Source organism: Tachysurus vachellii, chromosome 3 (genome assembly GCF_030014155.1).
Source record: "Tachysurus vachellii isolate PV-2020 chromosome 3, HZAU_Pvac_v1, whole genome shotgun sequence".
Classification (NCBI taxonomy): domain Eukaryota; kingdom Metazoa; phylum Chordata; class Actinopteri; order Siluriformes; family Bagridae; genus Tachysurus; species Tachysurus vachellii.
In genome coordinates this window covers 32,198,744-32,212,255 of record NC_083462.1, presented here as the reverse complement: position 1 = coordinate 32,212,255, position 13,512 = coordinate 32,198,744, and the positions used below count along the sequence as shown (strand labels likewise).

At 41.6% G+C, this 13,512-nt stretch overlaps 1 protein-coding gene across 3 annotated transcripts in view; it reads right to left on the bottom strand.

Moving 5' to 3' along the window:
• palld (palladin, cytoskeletal associated protein) overlaps window positions 1-13,512 on the bottom strand; it is a 94,608-nt gene that overhangs the window by 51,297 nt on the left and 29,799 nt on the right. For 2 of the 3 annotated variants that reach the window (XM_060866822.1, XM_060866824.1), the window contains exons 2-3: window positions 652-827; window positions 419-485 (exon numbers count right to left, since the gene is read on the bottom strand). In XM_060866822.1, the coding sequence (XP_060722805.1) occupies window positions 419-485; window positions 652-827 (243 nt within the window). Of the gene's footprint in view, window positions 1-418; window positions 486-651; window positions 828-12,731; window positions 12,842-13,512 lie in introns of those variants that run through there. The other variant, XM_060866825.1, reaches the window with a different exon arrangement.

The following is a 13,512-nucleotide window of genomic DNA, read 5'->3' as shown; positions in this document are numbered from 1 at the left end:
TAAATTCCTGTCCTCAGACGAGCACCAGAACTAGCGGGGGTCAAGTTACCTCAGAAGACGTGTTGATTCATTGCGACTCTTATTGAGGAGAAATATGCCGTGAAGCTCTCCCGCGGAGTGAGGAAGAGGTGGACAGTTGAAGTGTCCAATGGAGTTATGAGATTTGCGCTCAAGCTATTTTCAAGACTTTAGATTGGTTAATAACTTGTAAAAATAACAGACCCACGTGGGGACTGACCAATAGCATCGATACGTGAAAAAATATGAAATTGAACAAATTTGGACATACGAGGTTTCCGCCCGACAGCGACGATATGTCAAAGCTGTTATTAGAAGTATGAATTAGTTTTAAGGGCAATAAGCCTGGTTTAAATGTCAGGATTATCAGAGGTTATAGTGGTTATACTGAATCACATACTGCGGCATGGCTCCTGACTTAGATTTGGACGTGGATCCTTCCCCGTCTGAGTCTGAAGATGAGGCTCCTGAGGATGGTGGGTGAATATGTGAGCAAATGAGCAAAAAAAAAAAGAGAGAGAGAGAGAGAGAGAGAGAGAGAGAGAAGAATAGAGAGAGAGGGTGACTATAATACATCAGTATACAACTATAAAAATGTGTGTATGAATGTGTGCGTCTACACAAGATCCCCACCCTCGATGTAGACCTCAGCAGAGGTGTTGTCTGCTCCCAAAGCGTTGGAGGCTACACAAGTGTACCTGCCCGTGTCGTCCTCAAAAGCCTCGGCAATCACCAGCGTGTGCAGGTCATCATCCTGCCAGATCTGAATATCAGGACAGTGGTGTAGCTCTCGCCCCTCACAGAACCACCTGGCCAATAAGAGAGCAACGAGGGAGGGTTAGCTGTGATGAGCAGCCAACTGGGTCAAACGATAGCCAAAGACAAAGTCACCAGGAGGTCAATCTTTGATCTTTATGACAGCATACTATTACTGCCTTTTCCTCAACATCCACAAAACCAAATATTTAGTCCCTTAAAGTTCCGCTCGGTGATTATTGATGAGACATGTTGAAGTGGCTGCGACTGTTAAGACTGTAAAGAAAATCTGTTTGCTTTAAGTGGAAGGGTTACAGCTGTGGGGTTCCTTAAAGAACGATTGAACCGCTTTGGGTGAACATTCAGCAAACACTCATACGTTAGCAAATAGAGAGGAGTAACAGAGGTTGTTAAAACAAGTAAGAAAAAAAAAATACCGGAGATAAGGCGCCCATATATCTCTGAGAAATGGTGTGATGTTACACTCACTCACTCACTCAGTCATTATCTACCGCTTATCCGAACTACCTCGGGTCACGGGGAGCCTGTGCCTATCTCAGGCGTCATCGGGCATCAAGGCAGGATACACCCTGGATGGAGTGCCAACCCATCACAGGGCACACACACACTCATTCACACACTACGGACAATATTCCAGAGATGCCAATCAACCTACCATGCATGTCTTTGGACCGGGGAGGATCATTCAATTCATTCATTCAATGAATGAATGAATGAATGAAATATACATGAGCACGGCATGGATACGACAACATAAAACGACAGTACTCACAACAGACACTAGATCAAGTGTAGGTGATTGTGATCATGTGACTTGGTGTGTGACTATCATCTGCCCCACTATCATCTCTAACCTGATATAACGTTCCCTTTAAGGCACCTGATGTGTTCGCTCAGGCTTTTTGATGGGGTCCTGAACTGCCAGTTAAGATATCCAAGATATGGTCTACCTTACATGGTGTAATTTCATGGGCGGGCTCGAGGTACCAAGCCACGGTGGCCTTATGAGTGGTTTGTGGGGTCACCTCATTACCCTCTGACCTGGGCATCTTTGGCAGTTTGCACAGTCAACCTCTGATAAGAACATCTATTAGAACATGCCCTGTCTGTTTTTGTCATTGGCTGGATTGGTGAGGCTGTTGGTGGTTCTATAAATCCCTACCCAACGCCTTTGAAGTTGCCTGTGTTTTTCTGGTTTTGACTTTGTCGGTTCTTGGCTTTGACTAGTTTGGATTTGTCTCGCTATTGGTATTTATTGATAACCCGATTACCTACCTGGTTTTGAATTTGCTCTTGCAAAAAATTTTCGATTGTTTGCTGAAGTGGTGGCCTAAAGGTTAGAGAGTTTGACTCCTAACCCTAAGGTTGTGGGTTCGAGTCTCGGGCCGGCAATACCACGACTGAGGTGCCCTTGAGCAAATTACCAAACCCCCCCAACTGCTCCCCGGGTGCCGCAGCATAAATGTCTGCCCACTGCTCCGGGTGTGTGTTCACGATGTGTGTGTGTTCACTGCTGTGTGTGTACTTTGGATGGGTTAAATGCAGAGAACGAATTCTGAGCCTTCTTAAACCTCACCTGCACTCACAACCATCTCCTCCACCTGACGGATTTAGCTTTCTCTTCTTTGTACTGAAAGGAACGTGCTCTGTTGTATAGTTTGGCAGATCCATTCAGAAAGGTGACAGATGAAACCTTTTTTCCGTATAGCACATACAGAATAGTATTATAGAATCAGGGGTGGTTCTAGAGGCGGGGCCACAGGGGCCCTGGCACCTGCTGAAATCTGATCGGCCCCTGATTGGCTCCCTTTCCATCAATCGTCGACAAGAAGAGCAACCGGAGAACTTTTCACAACGATCACAGATGCAATTCCACCCCCAAACAATTGGCGGCACTCGATCGTTTGAAAAACGAATGACTGCCGAAATGTATCTGCACTGTACTGAATAAATTATTTTGTGTGCTTGAATGTACCCTGTACTTGGCCCCTGAATGTAACATGTGGCCCCTTAACGGCCCCTGTTACAGAAAAATCCTAGAACCGCCACTGGATAGAATCCAATCAAAATATAAGCATTTTGTTGTATTTTCTTTAACTTAGAATGGAGCAGAACAAAGCAAATGACTAAATCAGGAGACAAAAAAACAACCAGGTTACACTCATCTACCCTTATAGACCTGCATATCCAATGGTTTTTGGGAAACATGGCCACAATACAGGCTTCATATTTCTAATCTTGTGCTTATTCCTACTCAGTGATCAGCTGCCATTCAATGAATAATCACTGTCTGTTGCTCAAACCTATTCAGACTGAGCTTTATCTAGCTTTATTAACGTACCGCCAGCTGTGCTGACAATTTCCACTCAATTAAACGCTAATAGCTGTGGTTTTTTTCTCTTACGTTGCTTTTTTCTGATCTTCACATTAAGCATTTTCTTGCGACGTACTGTAGTTTCTCTGAAAGCTAACGGTGCTTAATCATGACACATTTGTTTGGTATTCAGACAGTGACAGGGACGACTAGATTTATGTGTGCAGATGGCAGTGGAAAACATCCAGGTGTCTCACACACATGCCTGGGAGACTCCGCACTTCGGTGTGACGCATCGTTCTGAGAATCATAAAGGACAACGTGTATGCGCTTTACTCACACTCAGACAGTCTTTCATGCTGAAACAAACACAACGTAGCACACACCAACCAGTGACCTGCGATGGCCTTTTGCATTTATATATCGCAGCCTCTGGAGACACACCTGTCAAAAGTGTAGACCTGCTCGTCTCTGACAGAGCTCAAGGGTACAAGAACCAAGACTTACGGGAAGCAGAGTTTTTCTGTACCCTTTACACACACACACACACACACACACACACACTAATGCACACACAGTTAAAGATATTTTATCAGGCCTGTAGGCTTAACAGCAGACAAAACAGCTGTTAGAAGAATTGGCAAAGCTCAGAACATACCAGAACATTATTAAAGAAGCCCAGTAACGTGGAACCTTTCAGATCAGACGGTTTTCCCCTCTCTTCATCATTCTTATCAAACTTTATGAGCATAGTTTATCGGTTTTAAGTTAATTTCCTGGATATCTGTAAGACCGTGAAGAGATTTGTCATGTTATCTGATCTCTAATTCTCAAAGAGTGAAGGATTTTACACATTCCACAACATCTCGTATAAATCAGCTCATAAATATTGTGGACATATTTGGTTTGGCTCTTGATGCTACAGTATGTCCACAAATCAGACTGATTAACACACGACTCATTAAACCACTCGCCTCGGCCTCAACACTCTGTTTGGTTCCACTGGTGAATGGAAATGGACTTCTGGGACATTTTCATTCACTCTCTCTCTCACTCTACCGCTTTTCTACCGCTTATCCGAACTACCTCGGGTCACGGGGAGCCTGTGCCTATGAGGAGCCTGTGCGATGATTTAAACCTCACCTGCACTCACAACCATCTCCTCCACCTGACGGATTTAGCTTTCTCTTCTTTGTACTGAAAGGAACGTGCTCTGTTGTATAGTTTGGCAGATCCATTCAGAAAGGTGACAGATGAAACCTTTTTTCCGTATAGCACATACAGAATAGTATTATAGAATCAGGGGTGGTTCTAGAGGCGGGGCCTCATTTTTCATCGGGCATCAAGTCAGGATACACCCTGGACGGAGTGCCAACCCATCACAGGGCACACACACACACACTTTCATTCACTCACACAATCACACACTAGGGACAATTTTCCAGAGATGCCAATCAACCTACCATGCATGTCTTTGGACCGGGGGAGGAAACCGGAGTACCAGGAGGAAACCCCCGAGGCACGGGGAGAACATGCAAACTCCATGCACACAAGGCGGAGGCGGGAATTGAACCCCGACCCTGGAGGTGTGAGGCGAACGTGCTAACCACTAAGCCACCGTGCCCCCTCATTTTCATTCAGTAAAAACAAATGAATTATTTTATCGCTGCAAGTCTGATATAAAATAAGTCAGGACTTACAGTATGTTTGCTTTCAGTGTGGGACGTGTTTTTTTCCCCCTGTGTTAGATAAACTTACACAGAAATTTAGCGATTGGAGCTAACCCCTTCAAATGTTAGATGCTTGTGAAGAAGCACTTGGGGCATCTCGGAGAGGGGAAATGGGTTTGATATCACTGTTTACTTTGAAGATAGAAACATTTGTGCAAAAAAGAAAGAAACAGTAATGTTTTTTAAAACCTTTCTATATAAATAAAAGCAGAAATACTTACAAAAACTTGAGATTCTCAAAACTCTGAGTGTCCTCTTTCATATTAGTTTCATATTAAGCACCACTTTAAAGTGGGACATTATAAAAAAACATTCAAAGCTGAACATGGACCCAACCAAACAGGAGCAAATTCCAGTTTTTGGCCTATGGGTAAAAGAGTTGAAAGAGCAAATCTGTATGTTAATTATATATTGTCAGGATTCTGCCTGGACTTTGGCCATGTGCCTTTTGTTTGTTTCGTGTTCACGTATCTGCCCTGCCCTTGTCTTTTCCGCCCCGCCTCTGCACACCTGTCCCTCATGTGTCATGATTATTTGTATTATTTAGTTGAGCAGCGCGGAATCATGTTGTCTTCATGTCTGGTTTTGTCTGTGTCCTGTTTCGTGTTCTTTTTAGTTATTAAATCCCTTTTTCTGTTTAGCTGTCCTGCATTTGGGTCCATTTTTATCCCCGCGCCCGTGACATATATAAATGATCCTTTTTTGGGGGGCACGGTGGCTTAGTGGTTAGCATGTTCGCCTCACACCTCCAGGGTTGGGGGTTCGATTCCCACCTCCACCTTGTGTGTGTGGAGTTTGCATGTTCTCCCCGTGCCTCGGGGGTTTCCTCTGGGTACTCCGGTTTCCTCCCCCGGTCCAAAGACATGCATGGTAGGTTGATTGGCATCTCTGGAAAATTGTCCATAGTGTGTGAGTGTGTGAGGAATGAGAGTGTGTGTGTGTGCCCTGTGATGGGTTGGCACTCCGTCCATGATGCCCGATGACGCCTGAGATAGGCACAGGCGCCCCGTGACCCGAGGTAGTTCGGATAAGCGGTAGAAAATGAATGAGTGATCCTTTTTTTGTTCAATGATGTTATATTAGCAATTAAAAACTATTTTGTTCAGGGATTCTTATAACACGATATGTAAGCAGACACACTGAGGTGAAAATGAAGTTCGTGTCTTTCTGCACTGTGAACAACAAAACAACAATAATTAATCAGGAATGCAAGCCAGAATCCAAATTCCAGGAAGTCTGATGTGGTTAACTGACATTTTCTTCTTGTCTTGCCCCATAATTACAAAAGACTTTTACTAGGTCTCATACACTTCCTGGGAAATTATTGGGACATCATTTACACCTTTTAAACATTAGTACAGTGGCATGTCAGCAAAGAGAACCTTGAACCAATTCAGCACTGAAGAAGATGCTAACACTTTGTTCTTCATTACATTTATAGCATTAGGCAGACGCCCTTATCCAGAGCAGGTTGTATTTTATCTCATTTTATACAACTGTGTTAAGGGCCTTGCTCAGGGGCCCGGCAATGGCAGATTAATGGACCTGGGATATCGAAATTAAAACTTTCCAATCAGTAGTCCAACAGCTTAACCATTAGGCTAGTACATCTCCACTTCATCGGGTGAACCGTAAAGGACAAGATCGTCAAGTGAAAAACAAATAGCTGGAAAAACAAAGGATCCACAACCTTCTAGTAACCGTGGGAATGTTAGACTCCTCATCAGCATCAGGACAGATGGAAGTGTTTGAGCGCTGACTCAACAAATCCCACACCATCCAACAGCCAGGCCTTCGTTAAGAGCCACCATTTGGCCACAAACACACACCACCAGTCCAAAAATAACTCCACACCTCCTCCTCGTGTAGACAGAAGACAGAGGCCTCGGTGAGGAGCTGCTATTATTGGAGGTTTGTGACAGATGATGGTAGAGGTGTTGTTCAGTCTCAGGTGAAGAACACTAAAAGTGTGTTGTGAATAGAAAATGATGTCTTAAACAGGGATTGAGAGAAAGGGGAGTTTTTTTTTCTTATTTTCTTTCTAATAATTAACAGAGACAGTTACAGTCTAAGGTCATCAGTTGATCGCCATCCAACTGCCTTTTTCATTTTTCTGTATGTGGTCATCTTTCTCTCTCACTTCCTAACATGCCTGTTTTAATGTAAAACAGAATTATGACTCATTCATACAGTAAAATCCAGCATGTGAGATGTGGTGAAGATATTGTTTGCTCGGGTCAGACAGCAAGTTGGTGTGGTCTCTGATGACTTTGCTGATTAGACACCGAAAGTGGAGAACAAAGTGAACGCGCTCGCACGATTCCATCGAATCGGGCGTTAGACGTCAATCTTCTCGCGGCTCTTTCATCCTCTTCGAGCTGTCCTTAGAGTGAAACTCTCGACTCGTTTGTCTTTATCACTGACTGGCTCATCTTTCTGCAAAATGTTGTCCTTTTGTACTTTTCAAAGGGTTGAAACTCGATGAAAGAAAGTTGAACGATGAACGATGGAAGTTGTAGGCTCTACACACACACACACGCACACACACACACACACACACACAATAAGCTTACAGTCATCGTCATACACTCCCACAGACCGACTCCATGCTCTTATATCTATTACTTAAACGATAATCTTTATAATGACTCTGGCACTCAAAAGCCATCAATAATTAGTGACTCCAAGGCATGGGGCGTTGACAGGCCATGAGAAAGTAGATTGTTTGTCACCACGGTAACAATCACAGACTGAACAATCTGTATGTATTTACTATAAACACCTAAAAATCTTTAAAAAGATAACTATTATATAAACTATTATTTTATACTAGCATATTAAATACCCAGGTCTACTTATTTATACCCAGGTCCACGTTACAGCAAATATGTTTATGTTATTTTAAAGTTTTGCATGTAAACTTTAATCACGTGACTTTAAACTGATATGTTTCCATTATGTTTTTCGTTAAGTATTTTGAAAACTGTAAGATAATTTAAAAGATATTTGAGCCCAATTTTAGTCAAATACTTGAAGTAAGGAACTTTTTAGTCTTCAGACTTTAGACTTCTTCAGCAGTCACTTAAAAAAATAAACTGACGCAGTTAAAAAACCCACAGCGATAAGCATACATTAAATGTTTGCTTTAGGGTCAATTAACAAGCTCCTAGGTGATGAAGTGGTAAAACATTTGCTTTGTGGTAAAACATTTGCTTTGTTATTACTGCATGTAATAATCCTGCTACTGCCACTCATGGCCTTTCCTTCTTCTGTAATCTCAGAAAAATCTCACGGCTCTTATTTCCTCTCAGTCGATTTCTGCAAAGGAACTGTTTGTTAATTGTTTTACATAAATCAATCCCAGTGATTCATTTTTAAATATCCTGAGATGTTAAAGAAGGACAGAGGAGGAATTTGAGACATTTAGATGTGACAGGATTCAGGGTGGAGTTTTATTGTTGTTGTTTTTGGGTATGTCCACATTTGTATTATGGATAAAAGTATGTAAAAATAATAATAAAATATAAAAAAAATTGTTAGAATTAATAATGTTGACCGTTATGTGACTCACACCTGCTACCAATAGATAGAATTTGCATAATAATAATAATAATAATAATAATAATTTATAATAATAAGAATAATAATAATAATAATAATAATAATAATAATTAAATATTATTATTGTTAATAATAATAATAATAATAATAATAATAATAATAATAATAATAATTATTATTATTATTATTATTATTATTATTATTATAATTGAAAATACTAGGGGGGCACGGTGGCTTAGTGGTTAGCACGTTCGACTCACACCTCCAGGGTCGGGGTTCGATTTCCGCCTCCGCCTTGTGTGTGTGGAGTTTGCATGTTCTCCCTGTGCCTCGAGGGTTTCCTCCGGGTACTCCGGTTTCCTCCCCCCGGTCCAAAGACATGCATGGTAGGTTGATTGGCATTTCTGGAAAAATTGTCCCTACTGTGTGAATGAGTGTGTGTGTGCCCTGCGATGGATTGGCACTCCGTCCAGGGTGTATCCTGCCTTGATGCCCAATGACGCCTGAGATAGGCACAGGCTCCCCGTGACCCGAGTAGTTCGGATAAGCGGTAGAAGATGAATGAATGAATGAATGAATTTAAAATACTACTACTACTAATAATAATTTAAAATACTACTACTACTACTAATAATAATAATAATTTTAAAATAACAATATTAATAATAATAATAATTTAAAATACTACTGCTACTAATAATAATAATAATAATTTACAAGAATAATAATAATAATAATAATACTTTAAAATAATAATAATAATAATAATTTAAAATAATACTACTACTACTACTACTAATAATAATAATAATAATTTACAAGAATAATAATAATAATAATAATAATAATAATAATAATAATAATAACATACTCAGTCCTAATGAAATGCTTTTTAAATGCCTTTGTAATAAAATAGAATAAGATTGATCCTATAAAAATAGAAATATAATTATTTGTGTTGGGATGAAACAAACAGGGGAATTTATTAACAATAACAGAAGTACAAACACATGAAAATACTGAGTTGATCCCAGGTGACTGAGATACAAAACGAAAAGAAGAAACAAGTAGATGAAAAACAGGAGACAAAACCAGGACAAAGACAAGGACTCAGCACAAACACACGCGAGATGTCAGGTATACATAGGGGAGGTAATCGGGGTAAACATAGTCAACAGGTGTGCAGAGGCAGGAAACGGGATAATATTGCAGTAAAGCGTCTCAATCTGAAGTCACATGATTTTGTTGGGTCTTCATCAGTGAACATTTGAAGACTTCGTCAGGAAGAAATTAGTGTTAAACCTGTAATAAACTCAGAAACGACGCTGACCTTGTAGTTCCTTAGTCGCACCATTCCACCAGACTACACACTGTTGTAATAAGGACATTCTATTCACATTTACATTATTTCCTGTCCAGTGTCACCCAAATGAGGATGAGGTTCACTTCGGAGTCTGGTTCCTCTCAAGGTTTCTTCCTCATATCATCTCAGGGAGTTTTTTTCTTGTCGCTGTTGCCTCAGGCCTGATCGTTAGAGAAAATTGTTAGTAAGAAATAATATCTTCATTTTAAACTTCCAAATATTTATTCTATTTCTGTACTTCTGTAAAGCTGCTTGGAGACAATGTGTATTATGCACGGAGGAGCTAATGGCTTTTAGATTATTACTTTAACTTTAGATAATTACTGTGTGTTTATGAAAGCTTCTAACTTCCTCAAAGATAATGAACATTCATTCATGCGTGTGCATGTTTATAGCTGCAGTTCGACTTGCAGTACAGAGAGTACACTTGGTGATACACACCGAGTCAGTATTTAGACGGGGTTGGTGTCAGTGTTTAAACAGTCACAGTAACAGTGTTTAAATATCCAGGGAGGCAACAGTGACTTATATAAACCCCTAGTGTATAACATCATACCTGGGAAATTACCGAATAAACTTATTAAGACTCAGGACGTTTTGAGATTTTTTTTGTGCCCTGAATTTATGAGAGAGAGAAAGAGAGAGAGAGAGAGAGAGAGAGAGAGAGAGAGAGAGAGAGAGAGACTGTGTGGTTTGGCCGTGACTTAGCCTACTATTTCAAATTTCCATGTCGAGCAGAAAATATGAGGTGAGAGAGGGTGTTGCTGCAGTCTGCGTGCACATTAGGTCTTTTCCGTATGTCTGTGCACGCATCTGTCAATCGGGCAATTTACAATTCCATCCTTTAGCTCAGGTGTAACCGTTCTCCCTAGTGCACGTGCATAACACACATGTACAAAGCCATATCCTCTCTCAGACCCATCAAGGTCCGTAAAAAATAAATAAATAAATAAAAAAAACAAAATCCACTGCAACCGAGATCTATGCACGTCTACCACTGGTGCTTTTCCTGTCATGAGTGCAAACCACAGGAACTGAGAGCGGCTTGGAGCTGAAGAAGGAAAGCAGGACTCGTAATTACAACCCAGAAATACGGACCCGATACATATTCATCCTCCGATGAAAGATCAAATGCCCTGAAACGTTCGGCTGGCTGAGCCACAGTGAGGTTTCCACCCACGGTCAGAATCGAAGAGAGATGCGTTCAAGAGCCAGGGAGATTTTTGACAAACACAGTAATAAGCATGCTTTGGAGGATGCTGAACAGATGTGCCAAACATTCACTTTAATAAGGTTTTCTGTGTCAGAGAACGGAGTGTCTGCAGCACGGGTTTGTATTGGAATAACCCCAGTGTGGTGAGATGAGAAAGAAATGTTTGTGTGTGTGTGTGTGTGTGTGTGTGTGTGTGTGTGTGTGCTAAACTCTATTGATCTTACGCACTAATCTGTTCCATATGCAGCTCATCTGTGTCACGGTGTCTGATAAAACATAATCTCTGATGTTTACAGAGAGGAAAAAAGAACTTTTTTTGTCTCCCTCTGATGTCCGACCTCTTCAGACTTTAGAGCAATAACCTGAGATAATGTGACTTGGCAATCCTGAACTTGAAAACAAGGTTAACTTAGGACAAGTCGCTCACCCTCCTTTTCTGAAGGCTGCTTGTGTGCATGCGTGCGTGCGTGTGTGTGTGTGTGCGTGTGTGTGTGCGTGTGTGTCCACAAAAACATAAGGTTCAACACACACAGAAACATAAGTAATGCAGCCTGGAGGCTGTCAACTATATCAGAGAGTATGGCGATACAGAGAGAGAGACAGAGAGACAGAGAGAGAGAGAGAGAGAGAGAGAGAGAGAGAGAGAGAGAGCAGCAAGGTCAAAATATACATCCAAAAAGAGAGATGGTTCAGACAAATAAGAGCCATGGAGCTCATGAGAAAAGCTACCACATAAACAGAGATGAAATCACTGCCTGATAAAAGCGTATAGCAGATTGCACGCTTACATTAGGGAGTGTACATGTTTACAAGGTCAGGACAGATTAATTGGCTCATCTGCCTGCAATTTACTGACAGATGAGGGACGACTATTACGGCGCAAACGGAGAAAAAAATCGTTTCCACGCTAGACACCATTTACACACAGGGGTCAAAGGGGAGGGGGTCAAGAAAAGGCGATAAGAATAGAGGCAGTGGAGACAGACAGGAGAGAAAGAAATATGAGACACACACACATACACACACAACACACACACTGATGCCTCATATAGAAACACAAATCAGAGCTGCCCAGCAACTGCTGAATTACAAAGTGCTCGAGGAAAGAAACTGTTTTAAAGACTAATTTGCTTTGTAATTTTCTCCAGAGACCAGAGACAGCATGCTAATTAACTTTTATTCCCTGCTCACTTTTGTTTTTGTTTGTTTACTGAGAAACACAGAGAACCTTTAAACCATTTGCTAAATTGGCTAATGAAGGCCTTCGTTCCGGTCTAACAAACGTATCATGATGTGGATCTCACATTTTCTTTAGTATCATCGCAGAATAAGAAACAGAATCGGAATGCGATCGCAGACGAAACAGAGAGGGTCGCTGTCTCGGACAGACGAGCTGCTCATCACTACAATACCACAGCAGAACGTGACACCAGCCACACCTCTGCCATTCCAGTTTGTGCACAGTGTGGAGACATTAGACCCGGTCTGATCACACCGTTTACAATCACTAGCCTCGACTTCCTCCAGCATCTATATCTCACGGCATTGACATGAACTCGATTCATTAAACCCGAACACACATGCAGTAAAAATAGAAGGTCTACAGTCTGCTTTATAACACCCTGAAAATGTGAAGAGGGAAAGCAGATATTTCACAGCTGAGTGTAATCTTTCATGTATTTTGAAGAAAAAAATATATAAGAAGAAAATATAACTACAGGAGAAAACAGAAGAATTAGAGAGTTTCACCCTCACCTGTGGACTTCACCACACCACACGCTCTGCAGGATTAGCCGAACAAAAAGTTCTTATATATGCACAGGCTCTATATATCCGTAAAGTGCTCGCTCTGAATCTGAATGCTTGAGCTGACTTGTCCCTCTGTAACACTCAGATACACATGCATAAAGACACTCCTACTACTAGCTTAAGTGCCTCTGTGAGTGAAACACACACACACACACACACCCACACATACATACACACAGGGTGGTGGTGTGTGGAGGGAGCTGGGAGGGAGGAAGTTCTCAAATTTAGAGAGAGAGACAGAGAGAGAGAGACAGAGAGAGAGAGAGACAGAGAGAGAGAGGGAGGGAGAGAGAGAGACCGAGAGAGAGAGAGCGAGAGAGAGAGAGAGAGAGACAGAGGGAGAGAGAGAGAGAGAGAGAGAGACAGAGAGAGAGAGACAGAGAGAGAGAGAGAGAGAGACAGAGACAGAGAGAGACAGAGAGAGAGACAGAGAGAGAGAGAGAGAGAGAGAGAGAGAGAGAGAGAGAGAGAGAGAGAGAGAGAGAGAGAGAGAGAGAGTGAGACAGAGAGAGAGAGAGAAATAAAGGTTTTTAACACTGATGGACATGGTGTGCAGCCATAACCTTTTGGCTGCTGTCCATTTGCTTTTTTACACTTTCTTGGCCACTTTCTTGGCCTCTCTCTCTCTCTCTCTCTCTCTTTCTCTCTCTCTCTCTCCAATTAACACGTCTATCTCCTTGTTTCTCTTCCTCTTTATCCATTTAAAAGCCCTCCTGCTCACTCTGCA